At 42.2% G+C, this 22,364-nt stretch overlaps 1 protein-coding gene across 1 annotated transcript; it reads left to right on the top strand.

Annotated features, from left to right (window-relative positions):
* Positions 1 to 147: 147 nt before the first annotated feature.
* Positions 148 to 22,151, top strand: TKT (transketolase; the record flags this gene model as incomplete). Its single annotated transcript, XM_082288466.1, has 14 exons — positions 148 to 297; positions 5,043 to 5,160; positions 6,477 to 6,590; positions 7,260 to 7,357; positions 8,981 to 9,172; positions 9,980 to 10,098; positions 11,003 to 11,196; positions 11,725 to 11,889; positions 12,500 to 12,656; positions 17,121 to 17,251; positions 18,291 to 18,374; positions 18,543 to 18,636; positions 20,240 to 20,362; positions 21,964 to 22,151. Exons 1-14 carry the CDS (start codon positions 191 to 193, stop codon positions 22,149 to 22,151), a joined length of 1,884 nt encoding a protein of 627 aa, XP_082144592.1. The 5' UTR covers positions 148 to 190.
* Positions 22,152 to 22,364: the final 213 nt, after the last annotated feature.

Raw genomic sequence — 22,364 nt, 5'->3', positions numbered from 1 at the left:
GGAGGGGGGAGGTGGCCGCTCCACTCTCCGCCCCCTCGCTCCTCTCCCCGCCCCCGCCCTTCTCTCTGCGCCCCCGCGCTCGGCCCGGGTGAGCCGCGTTGCCGCAGCCCTTGCCGAGCCCAGCTCAAACCCAGGTTCAGCCGTCGCCGCCCGAGCCCCGCAGCCGCCGCGGCCCTCCCGCGTCGCCCACATGGAGGATTACCACAAACCCGACCAGCAGACGCTGCAGGCGCTGAAGGACACGGCCAACCGGCTCCGCATCAACTCCATCAAGGCCACGACCGCGGCCGGCTCCGGGTGAGTAAGGGAGGCGGGCGGGCAGCGCCCTGGGGCGCACACCGGAGCCGCGCTCCCGCATCCCGGGGCTGCATCCGGCCTCGGGATGGTGCTGCGAGGGGCCGTGCCGGGCTCCCGCTTCCCGAAGATGCTTCGGTGCCCCGGGGGCAGAGCCCCCGGTCCCGCGGTCCGCTTCCCGCCCGCGCTGCGGGGATGCTGCGGGCCCGGCCGTGCCGCCCGCGGGAGCGCTGGGGCGGCGTGCGCGGGGATGGGGAGCGGGCAGGGCTGATCCGCCCGGAGCCCCGGCACCGCCGGAGCTGATGGATGCGGAGGTGGCACGTGTGGAAATGGCGGCCGGGGGCTCCGCCGGCAGAGCCCGCCCGGGCTGGGCCGCGTCGGCCGCCGGTGCCGGCGGGTGTTGTGACTGGGAGAGAGGCCGGGAATGCTAAGTTGGTGCAGGACTGGAAACCAAAGAATTTGTGCCCGAGGCGCAAGCGGCTTCTTTTTCATTGCGTGCCCGTCAGTTGGAACTAATTCTGCACAGAATTTCAAGTGAGCCCAAGTGGGATTATCTGTGCAATGCCCGCGGTCTCCAATGGGCAGTTTATTCAGGCCTCTGGACAGGATTTAGTGTGGGCTCTGATGTGTGCAGATTCCAGGGTTATCCTTTCTTTGATCGTGCTTTACCTATGGAAAAAAATCTCTGCAAACAATCCGCTTTTAGTCATGTAAAATTAAAGCCACTTTTTCTGCTTGAATAATATGTGAATGCTTCCATATAAAGTGCTGGCTTTTTTTTTTTACATATATCCCATCTTGTTGCAATTTCCTCCTTTGGACCTCTTTGAAACTAGCTGCAGTGTTTAAAAAAAAATCTGAAGGAATCGCTTGGATGCTGAGGTTTGTGTGAAGGAGGGTGGTGTGTAAAATATTATAAAGCTTCTTTGAATTGCCTTACAGTCCCCACCCTGTGCCTGGCATGAGCTGCCTCACATGGCTCTCGAAGCTGAACTTTACTCGTTCCGTTTGCAGACAGCAAATGAAAGCGCTGCTGTGGTTCTTCCTGTGAAATGGGGTGTTGGACGCGGGAAACCTCTCAGCGAGTCAGAGCAGTGCTTTTTTACAAATCTGTGTCTTGTTGGGTCCAGTCTGGAGAGAGAAGTGTGGGATACCCAACAATTGTCCTTTTAGTTCTTGATTTGTTTCAGAGCTACAGTGTACAGTATTACTCAAGTGTGTGTGGAAGTGAAAAATTGTGCTTTGTAGAGCTTGGGCTTCTGTATTCAGCTTCCAGTATGTATTTTAAGCAGGCCACAGGGATGTATGGTATCAGTTGTCTAATCAACAGATAAAATTATTTCTCTGTTTTGTCTGATGTGCTGTTTAAGAGTAAGGATCACACTACAGCCTCTGTTTCTCTTCCGCGATCCATGAAATTCACCAGTAAAACCATTCTCACCATATTGATGAAGAGACAGCAAAAGTAGTTTTACTCAAGCTTTTTATTCCCTGGTTCACGTTTGCTACAACACTGAGTTCTTCTTGCACAAAGGCATTTCATTAATCCCTCTGGTTTATTCTGCCATTGGAGTTGTGTAGTCTGAATTTATTACACAACCTGATAACAAGCAGATTATGAAAGATGGGCTCTTGAGGGAAGATTCTGTTGACAAGTAATATATTTTCTTAATAAGATTTGCTTGTCAAGATGGTGGTGTGGTAACGTGCCCAAAAGACATTCAGTCTGTTGTGGAGTTAAGCAAAGCATGGACATTTCTAAAGCAGCTGTGCATTATGAATATGTTTTCCAAAAACGGAGACAATGTACTTTGTTTAAATTGTTGGTGTGCACTGAGGATGGGAAAAGATGTTTGAATGCAAGTTAAGTTTAAATAGAAGCTTAGTTAATTTAAAAAGTGAATTGTCATGATGGCTTTGATTTGTTAAGGAAATGCATGTTTGTTAAAGGTGTAGTTTGTAAAATTGGAGGGAAATACTTGCAATAAAAGCACTTCAGAGAAAACAGAACCTGCCTATTACTTTCAAGGAAGTAATTTCTGTGAACTGTGACATGTATTGCAACACAAGTGGTGGTGTGGTAAATATGACACACCAGTTCTTGCAGTCTTTACTTGTTTTACCTTTTGTTAAAGGAAGTACAGCCTTTGCCTGGACAAGAGCTAAGTCAGTCTAATCCTGAAGTTGCTCAAACACATCACTTTGAGTACTTCACCAGCTGGAGTGGAAAAATTCAGTGAACTGGAAAAAAAAAATTTGTGTTCAAAATTACTTACGTGGGCAAAAAATTCTATTAAGTTAGTTGTAAAGATTGAACATACTTGCTTTGGGGTGTGGAAGAGCTTTTTCTTTTAGATAAGTAGTGCACACATTTCCATTGAAATGAGTAGAGTCTCTCCTGTAGCTGATGATAAATTTCTGCAGTTTTGAAACAGTGCCTTGGCTTCCTAGAGCAGGATAGATACATTCTTAAAAGTGGAAGTTGCAAGAGTTTCTTAAGAGGCAGTTAAGTTTCATAATATGTGGTGTGATCGCTTGTTGCAGATTATTTTTTCTTCTTTTTATTTTAGTTTTGACTCAGTGTTCCATTTTAGCTTTCTGCCACTATCCTTTCTAGTTGAAATGAGTGGACACATGTAGATGGAACAAATATTAATTGATGCAGAGTAATAAAAAAACCCCACAAAGCTAATTTGGAGTCATCATTTTACCCTGGCTTTATGTGGATCCAGGATTTTGGTATTCTAGGGTACTTTGGTTTGGTTTCCTACTGAAGGACTGTATTTCAAAGTTAAGGCTTTTTTGTTATTTCTGTTAGTAGAAATTCATTTAATTAACCTGCAGTTTTAACAAGTTTTCTCCCCAATTTTCAGGTAATTTATTAAATTTTTCTACTTTTTTTTATTTCCACACGCTACCATTTTAGGTGGTTTAAAACTTTTTTAATCAAGACCAGGAGTTCATAGAAGTATGGTTAAGTATAAAGTTAATAAAATTAAAGGAATGAAAGCTTTAAACAAGCATGTAAGGCTTATTGATTAACTCAAATACATAAATATTTACTAATATGTTTGAACCATGGTTTAAAGCTAATTCTCTTGGTTCCCTGTGTGTGAGTACTTACTAAGGGATGGACACTAACCATAATTTGTATTTTGCTAGTGTTTTGCATGTTTTTATTCTCTTATTACAGTTATGTTGGGGATGTTGGGTGGGAAGGTTTATTGCTATCAAAAGAAAATATTCTGATGAAAGTTCTAGTGAAAGTGTTGTCTAATCCTAACATGCATGGTAAATGTACATGTGGGAAACAAAAGTGACACTTTCATAGTCAGTTTGTCCTGTTCTACAAGTAGGATCAACTATTTTAAGAATATCCTGCTAAAGAGGAAAAGTAAATGTTGGTAGAAGAGAAAGTGAGATGAAGCTGCATTTTCAACCTTCTTACTGTTCATCATTTACTTTCCTGTACTTCCGTAGCAACGGCTGATGTCACAAATGATGCTGTTTACGCCAGTAGAATCTGAAAAATGCTATTTTCCACACTCAATAAAGGTTTTTAAAGAGCCTCCTTACCCCTTTTAAGCTTTATGGCAAGTGAAAAGCCAAGGCTGGTACTCCCAAGTGGTCAAGTAGTGCCACCCCTTCCAGGTGCATAAGAATTACAGTGATCATTACATAAATTACAGTAATGTAGATAAATAAAAGTAATTCTGTGCTCTTCTATTGCACTTCAGATGAAATATGTACCTTGACGTGGAATATCTCCATATTTGCCACTTGCAAATACCCTCTTCACATAACTCTATATTCACTTACTGGTACTTTATGGCACAGTTGCCTCTGAAATGGGCCTGTGTATTCCTAACACAAGTTATAGTTAAAGTATGAATTCGTGCTGCTGTTGAAGAATGTTATCCCAGATTGTTCAATGGGAAAGGCTATCCCAGATACTTCAAAATGTTTGATAAACCAACTCATACAATATTTCAAACTCATAAAGATGTAAATGTAGAAAGTGTTGGTTCCTCTCTTAGCCAAAGATTAAGCAATTTAGTATTTTACAACGTGTATCTGGGTGTTTACTGAAGACAGTAAATTTCCATATCCAGTTTCAGTAGAAGATGAAAACAAGAATTGCATTATTTAATGTCCTCTTTAGAAATCAGAATTATTCTGTCAGTTCTAATGTGGTACAGTGAAATGGTTCCTAAATTATACAATTATAAATGTTCCAGACCTTTTGCAAAAGTTAATCTTGCATTACCAATCCCTGCATGTGCATCAGAGCCTGAACAAGTCCTGATGCTTTTCATTCCTCCACTCAGCGAGTGGCTCCAGTACTGTGGAAAGCTGTCCTTGTTTCCTCTGCATTGGTGTGAATTTCTGCTGCCAGATAAATCAGTGGAGTCTGATTTCAGGTCCAGACTGACACAGGTCCTTGTGCTTCAGTCACCCCTTCAGGTGGTGATCCTTGGCATGGAGAAGGGAGAGCTCTGAAAGATAAGTCCTTGAGCTGTGTCAGCAGGGTCTAGATTGAACATCCACTTCAACTCGATCAGAGGCTCCCCTTGTCTCAAAGTACAACTGATTGGCACTGGGGAACGGCACAGGGGTGGGGTATCAGACACTTCAGACTTGTGTGGTTTAATGCTGAGGAGTTGGGGTCTGATAAAGTGATATTTTAAAGATACAGTCCTGAGCAAACTATAACACAAGTGGTAATCTTGGGTCTTCTTGACTTGTAGCCACCCTACATCATGTTGCAGTGCAGCAGAGATTATGTCTGTGCTGTTTTTCCATACCATGAGGTACAAAGTGCAAGACCCCAGAAATGCCAGCAACGACCGGTTTGTTCTTTCAAAGGTAAATAAATAATTACTGTTCTGCTGTCCTGTTGCAGTCTGTAGCAAAGAGCTGTCTGTAGATTAAATTGTCTTCTTGACTTGTGCTTACTTACATCTGCATAGAAGTCTGCTGGAAATACTTGGGAGTCTGGAATTTGTCTGCTTCAGAAAGACAAAAGCTGGCTGAAATAAGTTGTAGCATAACTTAAAAACAGTTTAAAAGGGTCTGTATAATGTGTCCTGATAAGTCTTAACTTCACTATGTTAAATAATAAATGTTACTATATTGTCTATAAAATCGATCAGGTCTGTTTTATTTTGGCATAACCAATTTTCTAATGAGGCAGTTGCAGTTGGCTTTTGTGCTCTCTTGTTAAATGCAGCCCTGCTGTTCTGCCTGCAGCCACATCACAGTGGGCACTAATTCCTGCCAGCTTCTCAGGGAGCATTACATGAAACAGGGCAGGTTAGTGAGTAGTTTGTAGTTCGCATTCCTACTGTGCCAGTATGATATTAAAGTCAGTGCTACTTCTGAAGCCACTGTGGGTCAGAAAACACTTAAAGGCCCAGTCTGTGCTGGCTGTCAGTGCTTCTGTCCCCTTTTACATAGTGCCTTTGTAAATCATGGGGATGTATTGTTCATATGACAAAAGGCAGGTGAGGGGCCTTCAGAACACATAACGATGTAAAACATGGCAGATGAAGTGCTCCAGTGAGGCACATTCCATCTCTGAGGCAGAATTCCTCAAGTGGTGGCTCACAGTAGTGCTGTGTAGCCATAGTGAATGTCTTTGTGCTGGATGTAACTGTTGCCATTTCTGGTGGCCATTCTGAAAGAAGGAATTGAGTGAGAAGCAAGCAGTTGATGCTGAGGTGGTGAAGCACTGAGACAGTCACTTCCTCATGTTTGCTTTAGCTCTCTAATTAATCAGGGTTTCTGTCCAGAGTTGCTAAATGGCTTCAAACCTCTGCATGCTCTTGACTCCTGATGACTCCAGGGGTGAAAGATGACTGCTCCACAAAGGTCTGAGTGTACAAAGCTTAAAACTTTGCCTGTTGTCACTCATTGCATTCAATCTTGAGTACATTTGTATCGAAGGAAGTTCTAGCAGGGTAACACCGCTCATCCTGCTGGGGTGCTCTAAGCAGGGGCATGGAGAACTTGGAAACAAGCATTAGTGTGCATGTGTACATTGTAAAACTGTTTAATAACTCTGTGCCTTCCTAATGCACACAAGAACCTGATTTCAGGGTTTGTCAGCTTTGTAGAGTTTTGTCTTGATACCTGGGATTTGTGAAACTTGCTCTTTGTTTAAAATATCTGTTTCTCTCTAGGGTCACGCAGCACCAATTTTATATTCTGTTTGGGCAGAGGCTGGCTTTCTACAAGAAGCAGAATTACTGAACTTGAGGAAAATTGATTCTGTTCTAGAAGGACACCCAGTGCCAGTGAGTACTCATAATCTTTGATACAAAATTATGTTTTGTGTGAAACAATAAGTGCATGTATTTCACAGCAATTTTGGTTGCCAGCTGTACAGTACAGGAAAGATAGAGATTTCTTTATGAAGTCTAAAGAAGGATGATGGCATTCATGGCTTCACAGCTGAAATTGAATTTGAACTGTGTTTGAACTAGCATGTAAAAATTACCTTTGTTGTTGTTGTAAAGTTCCCCTACAGTCCTGCATGGCAATGTTTTCCATTTCATAAATGTTTATATAAAGTTCCATCCAGGTTTCACTTGTCTTTTAAGCAGCTTTGAGGTATTTCAAGAGTTTATATGCAGTTTGGTCACCTCATTGGTCCTTCCATTCCCAGCCAGTTATTTCAATTGATTCTTTTTTACACAAAATCCTTAATTCTTAACTGCTGCCATCTGAAGCATAGCTGAGAAATTCCTTTCCCTCTCAGAGAGCCCAGTTAGCTTGTGACAGTCATCATGAAGATACCTGCATTGCAGGGAAATCAGAGGTTCAAGGCAAGATTTAGAGGGACTTGCACATTGTTGTGGCTGAGAAGCTGCATTTTGATATATGTTGAACCATCTTCTTCTAACACTGGAAATTACTTCCTCTGTTTCTTAACTGTAAAGTAATTGTTGTCTTTTTATTCTCAGAGACAAGCATTCACTGATGTGGCTACTGGATCCCTTGGGCAGGGTCTTGGTGCTGCTTGTGGAATGGCATACACTGGCAAATTCTTTGACAGAGCCAGGTAATTCCATCTTCGTATTTCATGATTGTAGGCATTCACTGGGAAAATTTTGTTAAAATGAATTAGATAGATAGATCATACATACATAGATAAGACAGATTCTCCTTTATTCTGTTCTCCATTCGCAAATCTAATTTCAGATTCAGGTTTTAAATGATAATTACAAAGCTGTTACCAGTGAAACTACCAAGGGTGTAAAGATTAGCAACAATTAGTGTCTTTCTTTTGTAACCTGACAGCATTGCAAGCTGATGTTCCTGAGCAGAGAAGACAGTGAGTTGTTGGAGGAGCCTCTAACTTCCAGAGAGTAACTGATAGCCATTTTGAGACTGGATGTGTCCCTTTAGAAGGAAAGTGCAAGCTGGAGATATCTGTTCAAAGTCAGATGACAAATGGAGAACGTTGGATATGGAACTGTTATGGTCAATAACAGCATAATTGAATCATAAAGTAGGGCTCCAAAATGATATCAGAAAGGCACTCCACAGAGACAAAAATGACTGCTCCTGCCATTTGTTTTGTGCACAAGAAAAGAAGATGTCTAAAGGCAAATCTGTATGAGGAGGAAAATAGCCTGATGCAGTTGATATATTTTATTTGACAGTTCTAGTACATTTGAGCATAGGCTGCCCAGTTAATGTGTCCTACACTTCACTAGCTTGAAATCATTTCTGTGAAAGATGACTTGCTGATTTTAATTGAGTTTAGCAGATGCTACGTGTGGAAAAAATCTAACCAGTGCTTACATGACAAAAGGAAAAGGTGGTCTTGCGTGCAGCACTGGGGAGCAGCTTCAGTGCGAGGAGTTCACATTTAGCTGAAGGCAGGTGGGAATCAGATCAAAAGTCTGTTCTAGCTTCATGTTGAGTAAAAAAAAATCACTGACAGCCATCTCGATTATTTTGTTTTAAAAGTATGTATTTGAAGGCTAGTTTAGTATTCTTTTTTTAATTTTAGTGGGTAATAAACATTTACAAAGTTTTGTTATCCAGAAAAAGAGTGGTAGTAAAAGACAAATGCTGTGGCTGAATTTGGTAGAGATGAGGCAGTACTCCTGCTCACTGAGTTTTACCTAAATAAAAGGCTTTAGTGGTTGGAGAAATAGTCTACAAAGTCATAGCATGTTGGTTATCTTTTTCCTGAACTCTGAATTTGTTATGCAGCATGCTTTAACCCATTGCTGAGCTCATCCACAATTTAGAGTTTCCTGAAATAGTTCCTGTTGGTTGTCCTCCCAGAGGGTGTATGGGAGGAAGGAGGTAGCAGAGGTAACTGTCCCTGCATTGTTCAGGATCTTGCTGAGTCACAGTGACAGTGTTCAATGGGTTTGTTCCATCAAGCCTTGCAATGAGAGGCTTAAGACTTGATTTTTTAGAGACAAAGGTTTGGAAAGGAGTGCAGTATTTCTCATCTTATTTTTCTAACATGTAACAGCTGAGAACTATTTTAATTTGATTTGTCCAGGGTTACATAACTTTAGCTGAGGTGAATGCAGTGAACAATGGGAATTGAGTTTAGGATAGAAAAATGATGTGAATTCTTACTATGAATTATTGGAGGAGTTTTGATTTAGTAGTGCTTACACATCAAACCTAATTTATTTTCATTTTTAATTTCTTCTAGCTATCGAGTGTACTGTCTGCTTGGAGATGGAGAGTTATCTGAAGGCTCTGTTTGGGAGGCAATGGCCTTTGCTGGCTTTTACAAGCTTGATAATCTTGTTGCTATATTTGATATTAATCGTCTTGGACAAAGTGACCCTGCTCCTCTGCAGCATCACGTTGAAATCTACCAGAAACGCTGCGAGGCCTTTGGGTATGTGAGTGGGAGGAGTTCAGGATAATCTCTCATTTGAAAATGTATGTTTATTTGCTTCTCAGAATTGTTCAAAAGACCTTTCAGCTCTAAAGGATTCCATCATCAAGGAAGATGGTCTATCATAATGCCTGATATTGGTCGACTTTATGGCTGCAGCAGGAATATTAAAAGTGGCAGAATTTGTTGGTTTTGAGGAAAAATAAGGACTGCTTGCTCAGATAAATCTGTTAGGGGCCTTAAAACTGTTTTTATCACATTAAATTCAGATTTATAACTGTGACCACATGTCCTATCATAACAAGTAGATCAGAAAAAAACAGCATGGAGAGCATTACTTGTAAGAGAATTCTTTGTGTATTGGCTTTCATTTAGTTTCATATTTCTATGGAGATGCAAAGCCCATGCCAAAAAATTGTCAGATACAATAGAAACTAAATTATGCCAGAGTGTTTGGGATTTTTTTAATCAACATCTATTGTCAGTTTTCATCTTATTTCTAGATGTTTGATTTGCTCTTGTGATTAAAAATGGCCATTATGTCTGAAGAAATGTAGCTATCTGTGGGCTGTGAATTTTGCTCATAGCTGTTGATCCCCCTGTGACTCATTTTGCATTATAAAAAAGCGGCTGTGCTATTTTTTATGGTCTCAAATAAATGCTAGTTCGTGTTTCTGGCATACTTTGGGTCTCTTAAAAAGACACTGCTCTGGAATGAAGTTAGTATTTGTTATTGTTATTGCTGACTACCAGAGAGTGTCACATGCTAAAACCCTTTAGAAACAGTTGATCTGTTTGTGTTCTTAGCTGGCATGCCATCATCGTGGATGGACACAGTGTGGAGGAGCTTTGCAAAGCCTTTGGCCAGGCCAAACATCAGCCAACAGCCATCATTGCAAAGACTTTTAAAGGCAAAGGCATATCAGGTAATAAAACAACGACTGCTTTGCATATGCATATGGGTGTGATAGGTACCTAGTGCTGCAGTAAAGGAACCTGCACATCTGAGGAATAGCATGCAGAAGGTCTTTCAACTTCTCTACCTCTCAGCAACGTCATTGCTGAGAAAATTGGTTTGGTCCTATCGAGTGAGATGTGTGCCAGCTCTGAAGTGTTGTGTCCGTGGGATGGAATAAATGCACACTCAGCGTGTCAAGGGTTGCTGTGATTCCCTTTAGCTACAGCTTTTAGCAGCACTCTGTGAGCTTGCCTTTCTGACCAGATAAATATTAATAACAGCAGTGAATATCTTCATCCCTTTTCACTGAATAAGCAAGCAAAGTTCATTATTTGCAGTGACTTAGGGAAAAGCAGTGTGTCAGCCAGAGAGGTGATTTGGCTGTTAGTGCCAGGTGCACAGGTAAGAGTCATCAGAAGCTATTAAAATAAAGCTGTAAAACATCAGGTCTTGTTTGAATTGGACACCTTGGTTAACTGTGGTTTCAAACTTAACTGAGTTTGTTTAAATAGGCTTAACTGTTGAAATTTCATGGGAGGTGTTCACGCTGATTTACTGGTTGCTTCCTGCCATACTTAGGGACCAGGTCTTTTAGGTGCCAATTTACAAATAATTTCAGTAGAAAATGCTGGGATTTTGTCACAAGTTCGGAATATATGTTATTTGATTATGTAAAATTCCTCCTATTTGTTTAAATGTGTTTGTTGTAATGCAGTTGAATACCACTGTAATTGTTCAAGTAATTTGTTCCTTGGAAGACAATACTAGACTGTCATACTCTGTTGCACTTTTATCTGGGTAAAATCTGCAGCTAAAAACCTAAATTGTTTTTATACTTTTCTTACTTGTAATGTTTTTTTTGAAATACACAGGTGTTGAAGATAAGGAAAGCTGGCATGGAAAGCCCCTTCCGAAAAATATGGCTGAACAAGTCATTCAGGAAATAGATGACAGGATCCAAAACAAGAAAAAGCTTTCTCCAGCCCTTCCAGAAGAAGATGCACCTATAGTAAATATTAGAAACATTAAGATGCCATCTCCACCAACTTATAAAGTGGGAGAAAAGGTATTCCCTTCTTTTCCACTGTTTGTCAGATATTTCAAAGTGTGAGACTGTTTAACTGGATGGCAGGTGTGTTATCCCTTGCCACAATTTCAACTACCCACCTATTCTCAGTAGGCAAACACCTGTTTCTGTGGTGTGACAGAGACAATCAACTTGCTGGGTATTGAAATGGTATATAAATACATTAAAATATGAAGATTCAAATCGTTCTTCATTTCATGATCATTATCAATTTTCTAAACTACTTTATGTGCATTTGAAATTGAAGAAACTCCTTGAGGTTCAGTGAATTTCCATGATTGGAAAGCAAGGTTTTAAACATTTCCTAGCAGGATTGATGGGGAGTTGCCAGTTTCAGCACAGATGTATTTTCTAATGCTTCATTGTGGGCTTGTTTACTGTTCTGTGTGTCACCGTTCTCGTATGTACTTTTGATACTGCTATCATTTGAAAACAATAAAATAGGAAGAGAAAAAATCCTCTAGAAGCAGCAAGTTACAGCAGCCCTGGTGTGTTTCCCTTTTGCAGTGGGCCACCCGCAAAGCTTACGGGGTTGCGCTTGCAAAACTGGGCCACGCTAACGATCGAGTGATTGCTCTGGATGGCGACACAAAGAACTCCACCTTCTCAGAGCTCTTCAAGAAGGAACATCCCAGTCGATACATCGAGTGCTACATTGCTGAGCAGAACATGGTAACTGCTCCCTTGGTTTATTGAAAGATCAGTATAACCATTCAGTGTGAGTCCCCTTAAAATGCAGGGTCTAATTGTTTTCAAATAAATGTATGAGGTAATTGTAGCAATAACCAATTTAGCAACCTTGTTTTAATTTCCATTTTGCTAAAGAAGGGCTCTTTTAGCAAATACCAGTCCAAATAACACAGGTAAATCCATTCCCTCTTAGTAATGATGATTTTTGTTTGCTGGAGACAGCAAGAGCATGTCTGTTGGACTGAGAATGTAAGCCTTTGATCCAGGAGAAGAAAGAGGGGATAAGTCTTAAAAATCTGTGAATGGCTGCTTGAAGTAGATAAAGAAAAGAAGCTGCCAGTAAGAATAACAGTAACAGCTGGCAGTTGAAGCAAGGAGCAGAGGAGATGCAGAAGGATAGACACTGGGAGGCTGAGTTGCCTCCTTCCCTTTCTGGGAACACCAGCAATTAGAAGCAGGACTAAACAGAGATTTTTAATCTGCGTTGAGAGCTTCTTGCTAAATTTTTAGGGCAAGAAGTCCCACAGATGGTGTCCTGGAAACAACTGATAAATGAGGAATTCACTGTTCTTGTCCAATGTCCCTCTTTCAGGTGAGCATTGCAGTTGGTTGTGCCACTCGTGACAGGACCATTCCTTTTGCCAGCACCTTTGCCACCTTCTTCTCGCGGTCATTTGACCAGATCCGCATGGCTGCCATCTCCGAGAGCAACATCAACCTCTGCGGCTCTCACTGCGGGGTTTCCATCGGTAAGGGCACCCACACCCTCCTAGCAGCAGTCCCCATCCATTTAGTGATAAGTGTCTAGCAGTCAAATGGATTCTGCTCTGTGGAGGAAAGGTTTATTACAGCTGGGGTGGTGTAACAGTAGCAGCATCGATAGGACGAAGTTGTATTTGCAAATCCACTTTTGTGGGACACATTGTCACATTTAGAAAGAATGAGAAAAATTTCAAGCTGTCATCTGCTTTTTTTTCCTCTTTGGCCTGATGAAAATAGGACTTTTCCCTACAAGCTTTTCTACTGTACAAGTGAAGACTGATATAAAAGGGATTGGACTGAAACTGAGGAGTTTAGGTTCCATTTCATCTTTGCAGCTGATGTCTTCTGTTCTTCTGTGGAGAGAATAGTCATGTGCTTACTGTACCTTTGTTTCCCAGTCTCTAAAGTGAGAAACTAATGATACTGTTCTTGCACAGATGCTCTTGTCTATCTATCTCAAAAACATTTTAGAGATCACACATTTGAAATAACTACTTCAACTTATCCCAGTATTTTTCACTACTGAAATTGTTGATATGGTGATTAAAAAAATCCAAAACCTCTCAAGTACTGATGAAACAGGAACTGTGAAGCCATTACATAATTCAGAACATTGAATCATAGAAAGGGGACCTTAAAGGTCATCTCATTCCAACATCTCCCACTAGACCAGGTTGCTCAAAGTCAGGCAGGACTTACCCATAGTTGTCTTGGATCACCTCCCTGTCCTCCATGTGCCTTAGTACATCTTCTAGGAGAATCTGTTCCAGGATCTTCCCAGGCACAGGGTGGTAGTTGGTAGTTCCCAGTATCCTCTCTTTTCCCCTTTTTAAAACTGGGTGCAGTGTTTCCCTTTTTCCAGTCACCAAGGGCTCCACCTGGTACTGCTGTGACTTTTCATGGAGAGTGTCCTGGCAGCTACATCAGCCAATTCCCTTGGGACTCTGGGATGCATCTCATCAGCTCCCATAGACTCTTGTGTGTTGAGATTGCTCAGGAGCTGATGAGCCTGATCTGTTGTGGTTTAATTCCAGCTGGCAACCAAGTATGTCCCAGCCACTCACACACTCCCTGTCCCTGCAGTGGGATTGGGAGGAGAATCAGAAAAAAGCCTGTGAGTTTAGAATGATTTAATAAATGAAACAAAGTAAAACATACTACTACTAATAATAATTGTAATTATAAAAATAAACCCCAAAAAACAAGCACAATACAATTTCTCATCACCCACTGACCAATGCCCAGCCTGTCCCTGAGCTGTGGTCAGCCCCTTCCAGCCAACTCCCCCCAGTTCATATGCAGAGCATGGCATTCTGTGGTATGGAATGTCCCTGTGGCCAGCTTGGGTCAGCTGTCTGGGCCATGGTCCCTCCCAGCCTTTTGTCCATCTCCTCACTGGCAGAGCATGAGAACACTGAAAAGTCCTTGACTTAGGATAACACCACACAGCAACAACCAAAACATCGGTGTGTTATCAACAGTATTCTCATCCTAAATCCGAAACACACCACTGTACCAGCTAAGTTAAAAAATGAACTATCCCAGCCAAACCTGGGATATCTTACTGCAGAAGGAGCTTTGCTCCCCCAGGCCCTGTCCTGCAGTCCATCCACCTGAGAGGTGTGGGAAAAGGGTTTGCCAGGGGAGAGAAAGGCAGCTGAGCCAGCACATCTCAACCGACTGGCTGAGGGCCCTCACCAGCAGAGCCTTCTCTGGTCTTGGCTTCCCACCATAACTGTTTGGAATACGTCAGATCATGTTGGGGTTGGCTTTGGTTTGAAGGAGGAAGAGAATTTTATTTTTTATTTGAAATGCATAGACATGACCCATGAAAACAGGAACAGACTTGCATACCAAGAAGGAAAATGCAAGTAGACATTCATGCTTGAAAAACTAGTAGGTATTTCTAGGGAAAGCGAAAGAGAAGGAGAGCTGACAGGGGTAGTAAATTAAGGCTCTCTGCATACATCAATTTTTCAGTTGATTTAATAGTTCTGGCTGGCAGTAAGGCTTGGAGTAGAGTTGGATTTTTTTTTTTCATTTAAAACAAAATAGTTAATTTGACCTGTAATATTGGTAAAGATTTAAAGATGCTTCATACACATGTGTGATATCATCCCAAACCTCGAAGTGAACTTGAAGCAGTATGGTTTTCTGGAGCAGAGACTGTATATAGTGTGTATCAGATTATGCCTTTTGTATGTAATTGAGGGAAGGATTGTTACAAGCCTCTTTTCTTACTAAAATCAGTCCTTCCACCTTCAGACTTTTAGCAAGCAGTGTGTTGGTGCAAAAGCCAATTAGGTTTGGTCTTTGCTCATTTAAGAAGATAAAACTCCTTTGGGTTACCCGAATTGTCTCCTAGAACTACACTCCCAAGTTTCAAATTTCAGCACATGAAATGTTCTGCTGGGAGCTGTGACTATGAAGTGCAGAGTTGGATTTATAAAGTTGTTTGAGGTACAAATCTCATTCAAGCCTCAACTTGATTTTCAAAAAAGAATTTTAACCCAAAGTTTTGCAACTTACATAAAGAGTTATAAAGAAAGGTATTCAGAGAAATCCTTTCGCAGTTAAAAAATTCAATTTTAAATGAAAGGGTATGAATGAAGTGTACTTCCTATTAGAATTTTGGGCCTGCATGGAATTCCAAATCTGCATGGAATTCAGAATCCAATCTGGATCTGTGGTGAAAATTGAAGTTTTATGTATGCAGTTCTAGGTAGACCTGGGCTTCTGCTGCACTGAAATTTGAACCCTTTAAATTTATGAGAAATAGCTTTCACAATGACCTTCTGAACTTGTACTAAGTTCACTCCTAGACCAATAGCTGCTGATGGACCAAAACATTAAATAAGTTTTAACATCATAAGAGAATAATGGAAAAATCTGTATTTTTCAAACTGGACATATAGGAAAAAGAAATTGTAGTTTACAGGTGTCAAAAATATAAATATTAATTGTTTAGACTGTTTTATATCCTGGACATTTGCTACTGTTCATATTAAGCACTTCTTTTATTAAGCTTTAAATGTAGGTTTTGCAGATGTAATTGGGAATTATACTCTGATTTGATCTGTGGTACTCCAAAACCATGTAAATTGGGATTTTCATAAAGACTTGGGGCCAGACTCAACTTGGTGCTAGTCTGTAGGTTACTTTTAATTGAATTGAGGAGCTTTGAATGCTGGTGGTATTGGCACCATTGTAGCAAAAGCAGGACAAGCATGAGTAGTAACTCTCCACCTTGGATAAGATTTAGATTCAGGTTTTTAAAATTATCACCTGATAATTTTATTCTTCATAATTTCACTTTTCTTCTATGTCTTCATTGTGTGGGTGCATTTTAGGAAAGGAAAATTCCCACTGGGGATCCCTCTCATTCAGAGTGCAGCCATTTAGAAACTGTGATGTTGAGAGGGTTTTTCCATGTCATCACTGAGAGCTGAGACACTTCCTCTTCCTGGTCGGTGCTTACTTTATTAGTAATATGCAGTGGCAGAGTTCAATGACTTATTTCTTTAACCTGTTTAAAGTTCTTCAGAATTTTGTGCTGCTCTTAGGAAAATATTCTCCTCCTTCCTCGCGAACTCGTCCTTCTTGAATAACAGGTAGCGGGTGCATGTGGGAAGGCTCTTTGCCCTGCTGCTGCAGGCTGTGACATGACTGGATTCAGAGCTCTGTGCATGGTTGGTTTGGAACAGTGCCATTCCCAAAGCTCCGTTACATAAGGTCACTGGGGGCGGGGGGTGTTGTGGTGGTTGTTTCTTTAACCATGGAAAATCATGGCATCCAGCACGTGTCCTGGCGAACGATTCTTTCTCATAGATCTGCAGTTTATGCCGTGAGGCGCTTGAGTTGTTAAATTAACAACACAGATGTTCTACTGCTCCTTAAAAGACCTTTTTACAGTATTAAAAAATACATACATACCCTTCATTTAATCTTGAAATCAGCCTAAGAATTTGAGAGTAGTTGCACCAATTGCACTCTCCATTTCTCATGGGACACATGCAATTCTCCTTTCACATTTCCAGCAGTTTATGTCTGTAGGAATGCTTATTGACAAGTATAAATTTTGCCTCAGCACATGTAAATCTGAAGATGCTCAAAAATCTTGTGACCCACTTTCTGTATCTGTACCCTTCCTATTTGGTTGTATTCCTTTTGTGTTGTTTTACTGTTATACTTTATTCCCTATTTTTTCTTTTTAATCCCAGTTTTCTTTCTTTTTAGTCTCTTTCTATCCTTATTTACTGTTTAGATGGTTCCAAGTTTAAGGAGAAGATGATTCTTTTCTCAAGCAGGTAGTCTTGCATGTTGTGTGTGTGCCTGATTTTATCCTTTTCTCCTTTTTTTTTTGCCTGGTTTACATTGAACCTCACTTCTATATTGAGTGATTGTCAAAAATGTGTACTTGCTCTTTTGTAACCCTGCTTTAATTCTTTCAGGTGAGGATGGGCCATCTCAAATGGGACTGGAGGATCTGTGCATGTTCCGGGCTATTCCCAATTCCACTGTGTTTTACCCCAGTGATGCTGTAGCCACTGAAAAAGCAGTGGAAATAGCTGCCAACACCAAGGTTTGCATCACAGTATTTCTGAGCTGGAGAATAATTCTGTCTTTTGTACTACTCTTGTTGCTTCTGGCATGTTTCTTGCATGTCTCTACCCACGTAAATTCTTCCAGAGGCTCCAGCGTGGCAGTGGGATATTTTCTTTGCAAGGAAAGGTTACAGACATTCTGTCCAGGCTAGTGCAGAATGAAGAGTCTGGAATGCTGTGGGTCAGATTTGGGGAGATGTAAATGATTACACACCGAATGCAGTTTGAATCTATATTGAGTAACTCCCTTAGGCCTTTAGTAAATTTAAAATTGCTCTCCTAGTACATTGTCTCTGGGGTCAGACTTGAAGCTGGATATGGAAAGACAAATTTATATTGAGGATTTTGATCATCTCCTTGATTGATACTTCCATTGGCTGCCATAGGAGTTTTTTTTGAGAAAGGAGCAAATGATCTGAAAACTTTCAATCTTGCCACTATAGGTTTTCCATAAGGGAGTGTGGAAATTTGGTGTATAACAAATGGGGTGAGTGGTTTGTGGAAAAAAAGATGGGAGATGGAGAAAGGAGTGTGAAGAAGAGATTAAAGTACAAGTTTTCTGCTTCTTCTGGAAGGGCATCTGAACTCTAACTGATGCATTTTTCCTTGCTTTCAGCCCAGCATTTCTTCTCTAATTTAAAATTGACAGAGTAAAGTAGCATATACATGGTACAGTTCTAAGAGTCTAATTAACTCAAGTAGGATTCTCCATTTCCCCAAGAGAACAAAAGAGAAATAAATATCTTGGAATCAGAAAGGAAATTAGAAGTTATCAGTGTGCTTTAAGAGGAGGTGAAGTGTTTTGTACTGTTTGAAGCAACCAGCTGCCACAAAGGGCTAATGGGAATTGGTGGGACAGAGAGAGCTTACTTATAAGAACCAGAGGTAACTTAGAAGGGTGAACATCAGACAAATAGAAAAAGTCATTTTGATGGGGTTTTTTTCGTAGGTTTTATCAACTAGAATGTCAACACTTTTCTGTTTTCCTAACTTCTAACATGTTTACTTTGGAAACAGGGCATTTGTTTCATCAGAACTAGTCGTCCTGAAAATGCTGTCATTTACAACAACAATGAGGACTTCCATATTGGACAGGCAAAGGTAAATAAATAGAATCAGAAAAAAAACACAGTGTTCCTTTTGGAAATGCCCTTTTCCCTCTAAAGTATTCCAATGCCAAAGATTTGATCTTTTCATTAAAATCTCTAGAAATGTAAAAAAACCCAGTAAGATTTAGTGTTAAAAACACATGGAGGTTTTTTCTTGCAGGTGGTTTTGAAGAGTAAGGATGACCAAGTGACTGTGATTGGAGCAGGAGTCACTCTGCATGAAGCACTGGCTGCAGCAGAGCAGCTGAGAAAAGGTGGGGCTTTTTTCCTTTTTGTAATTTAACACAGAAAAAAAATCAATACCAGTCAGCCTAACTGCTGACCCTTTGTACTGGTAAACATTAATTACACTGTTCAGACAGCTAGTCAGTCACCTGTTAGCTGATACAGTACAACATAGCGTGCAGCTGCCAGTCTTGCCTAAAGGAGGAGGTTTTAGTTGGCTTAGCAGCATTAGTGGCCATGACAATTGTCAAACAGATCAGATCAAGGTCTCCTTAGAATTGCTGATCTGTGATAGTGCCCTGTGGGCAGATGCTTGGGGACCCTGTGTGAGAAGCAGGAGTGGCAGCTGATCTGGGTGGGCCAGGTACAGCACAATCGGCTGCAAACAGGCTGGGGCCAGGTCCCAAACCGCAGCCCGTCACCTGTGTGCCCGTGGGCACCTGGCCCTGGGCTGGGCTCATTGATAACCTGGGTTCCTCTGAATGTAGCAGCTCTGAACTAGCCTGGAAGGGGCAAAAATCTGTGGCAGTACTCAAGTCACTGACATGTCACAGCAATGCTAATCCTTCAGTGAAATAAAGGAACCATCAAAAACCCATCTGTGAGTCAGGGGCCTCTGCTGAGGAAGAGATTACAAATAGCAGGAGGTAATACAGTAATGGTGCCTGTGGCTTATGGGGAGCTTTGTGTGCCATATCTGGGTGGACTGATACTTTGTCATGACCTTGAGTCACCAAGCTTAGGGCATTTTGAAAGTTGTATTTTCAGAACCATTGTTATTTTTCTACATTTACCGTGCTTTACAGTGCTCAGCTGATCTTGAAGTCTGAGTAATCACCTCTGGAGAGATAATCCCATAGTGCAGAGGCAGCATCTAATACCCAAAATATATTGGCCACTAAAGAGCCTTCAGTCACAAAACTGTGACAATAGGGCCTCTTCATGTGTAGGAGTCAGCCCAGTGTTCAGCCAGCCAGGGTCAGAGACAACCTCACATAATCGCTATTCTTTATAAACAATTGCCATTTGTGTGTAGCTTTAATGAGCCATCTGGGCCTGCCTTACGAGGGCAGGGCAGATTCTGGGTGTGATGCCAACCAACCTTAAGGGTGCCCCAGTGGGGCCGGGGAGTTCAGACGGGCACACCTGAGATGTGGCAGCCTGCAGTGAAGAAAGAATTCAGAATGCCTACAGACTGAAAAATCAGGTGGAAATTGTACTTGGCTTGACAGTAAAGTTAAAGGTAAAATAAAGGTCTGGGAAAAAAATTACAATTGACAGTCTGAATAAGGAGGATTTTCTGGGGACTGAATTCTGCTCTTACCTGGGGAAAGCCAGTTACATGACTTTTGCTGATGGGTGCTCCTGGTAACCTTGAGTCCCTCATCCAAGCCTCCTCCATCATGTCTGTGAATGAATGGATATCACTGTTCCACAAGGTGCACGGAGAAAGAATACATAGAAAAATTAGGCTTGGCTGGGTTCTGTGGTAGATGAGCCATAGGTGCATGAACCTGGAAGTTCATGTGGGCAGTTCTCATAATGGTCTAGGAGATCACAGCCATTGCCCATACCACTGGCATTGTCTTGCATGTTGCAATTCATTGTTGCAAATTTCATTTCTTTATGCAGAAAAAATCTACATCCGTGTGATTGATCCCTTCACTATAAAGCCCCTGGATAAGAAGACAATACTTGAAAGTGCAAGAGCAACCAAGGGCAGGATTATCACTGTTGAGGACCACTACCATGAAGGTGAGTGGGGTCTGGGCAGTCACAGCCCTCAGAGGCTGGAAGCTCCCAGTTTCTGACCTGACAGAGGAGTACGGGACCTGATACTGTCATCCCATTAAAGCAAAAGAGACATTTCAGCCTTTTTTGGTGCTGTTAGGATTACAAAGTGACACTGAGGGTTAAGAGGTTCCTGAGATGTATGGGGTAATCAGGGCTGCCTTTCTGACTAACTTGGCCTTGTGTGCCCTTTGTGCACTTGGTCCAAGTGAAGTCTGGATTCATTTGTGCCCAGTGAAATTGTAAATTCCTGCTGTGCTGCAGGGGTTCTGCACAGTGCTCTCTGAATGGCTGTACAGCAGCTGCTCTGCAGGTGTGAAATTGCAAGAGAGACCATTGCTGTGCATCCAAAAGCTTGGCTCCAGGGTGCTTGAAATCAGATGGTTTGGGCAGTTTCTGTAGGTTTTCCACAGTTACTCTGAGGTAAATTCCTCCCTTTTTCCTCTCCACCATCATAGATACCTACTAACAGAAATTAGTAACTACAGTTATGAGAATATTATCCTAAATTAAGGTGGGATATCGCCAGGGGATATAATCGCCAGAGTACCTGAAGTGAGCTGGTTCTACCATGAGTGCTGGATACACCATACCTTTGTCCCAGACTATGGATGGTGATAGATCACTGAACCTCACCATTTTCCAGCTTAGTGTTCAGCTCTGGACAAGTATTTTACTGCAGGTTTGCAAGATGGCAGTCTTAACTGTGAGGTGCTGAACAGAGGCTTTGTGCTGGCACAGTGCTCTGTGGTGCAGGCAGGGCAGGTGTCTGAGCATCACAACCCTGAGTGCATTGCAGGCCCCATCACACTCATCTCGCCAGCTGCATCCACAGAGGTGCCTCTGGCTGGAGGCTCAGTTTGGTTAAATCCCACCGTGCCTGGAGCTGTGGGCAGCCCTGTGATCCTGGATACACTCTGGCTGAAGGATAACACCTAAAGTGCCCCTTTTACCAGGTCTCACAGCACATGCTTTTGACACAAGTCCTGGTTTTTTCTTCCCTAGTACTTCTGCTTCCAGTGTCTCTCCTGCCTCCATGTAGTTCCCATTGCATCCTTTGTCCCTGTGACTGATAGTGAGTCAGAGCAGAGCTCTGAGCAAAGGTTGTGAATACATTACATAACCCAGAGAGGTGCCCAGTGGCACGTACAGGCACTGTGAAAAGATGGAGCTCTGAAGTGCTGCTGAGATTGGTTGGAATTTCAGCATGTTAAGTACACTTGTAATGCTCTTCAGTCTAAGTGTATTTTTAAACCTGGTTCCTGGTGGCTGATGCTGAGGTGATGAGAGCTTGCTGACAGTCCTGTGCCCTTGAGAGGCAGGTGCGTCATGCTGCTGATGGCTGAGTACCTAAGAAACAGGAGCCTGCTCGTCCTCAGAGTGCCTTTGCTACAGGGACATTTTCATTTCACAGTTGGCCCACTCAGACACGTGTGATTGGTGTTTTCCTAAGCCTGGGAATGGAGGCTGTAATTTGCAGGGCCCTTTGCTCAGACACACACAGCCAGTGTGGCTGTTCCCTGCTCGGACACTCCATCAGTGCCGTGTCTGCCCTCTCTCCGCAGGTGGCATGGGCGAGGCCGTGTGTGCCGCTGTCGTGGGCGAGCCCGGCGTCACCGTCACTCGCCTGGCTGTGTCCCACGTGCCCCGCAGCGGGAAGCCAGCGGAGCTGCTGAGGATGTTTGGCATTGACAAGGATGCCATCATGCAGGCGGTGAGGGCGGCCGTGTCCAAATCCAGGAACGCGGAGTAGCTCGAAGCATCTCGTGCTGTGTAACGAAGAGCTGCGTTGGGAGAGGTTAAGGCAGGCAAAGGTGCTTTATGTAGAGAGTTCTAATAAAAATACCAGCTTAAAAAACCTTCTGGGGCTTAACCTCTTCTTTTCTCTGTGGGGTTTGGTGTAATGGGGTAATACCTGAATGTTTTGAGTCCCTCCTCTCTGCATTGCCCCCAGCCATTTAAAGCC

The sequence above is a fragment of the Coloeus monedula genome, assembly GCF_965178545.1.
Source record: "Coloeus monedula genome assembly, chromosome: 11".
NCBI classification, from domain to species: Eukaryota; Metazoa; Chordata; class Aves; order Passeriformes; family Corvidae; genus Coloeus; species Coloeus monedula.
This window is presented reverse-complemented; position numbering and strand designations above follow the sequence as displayed.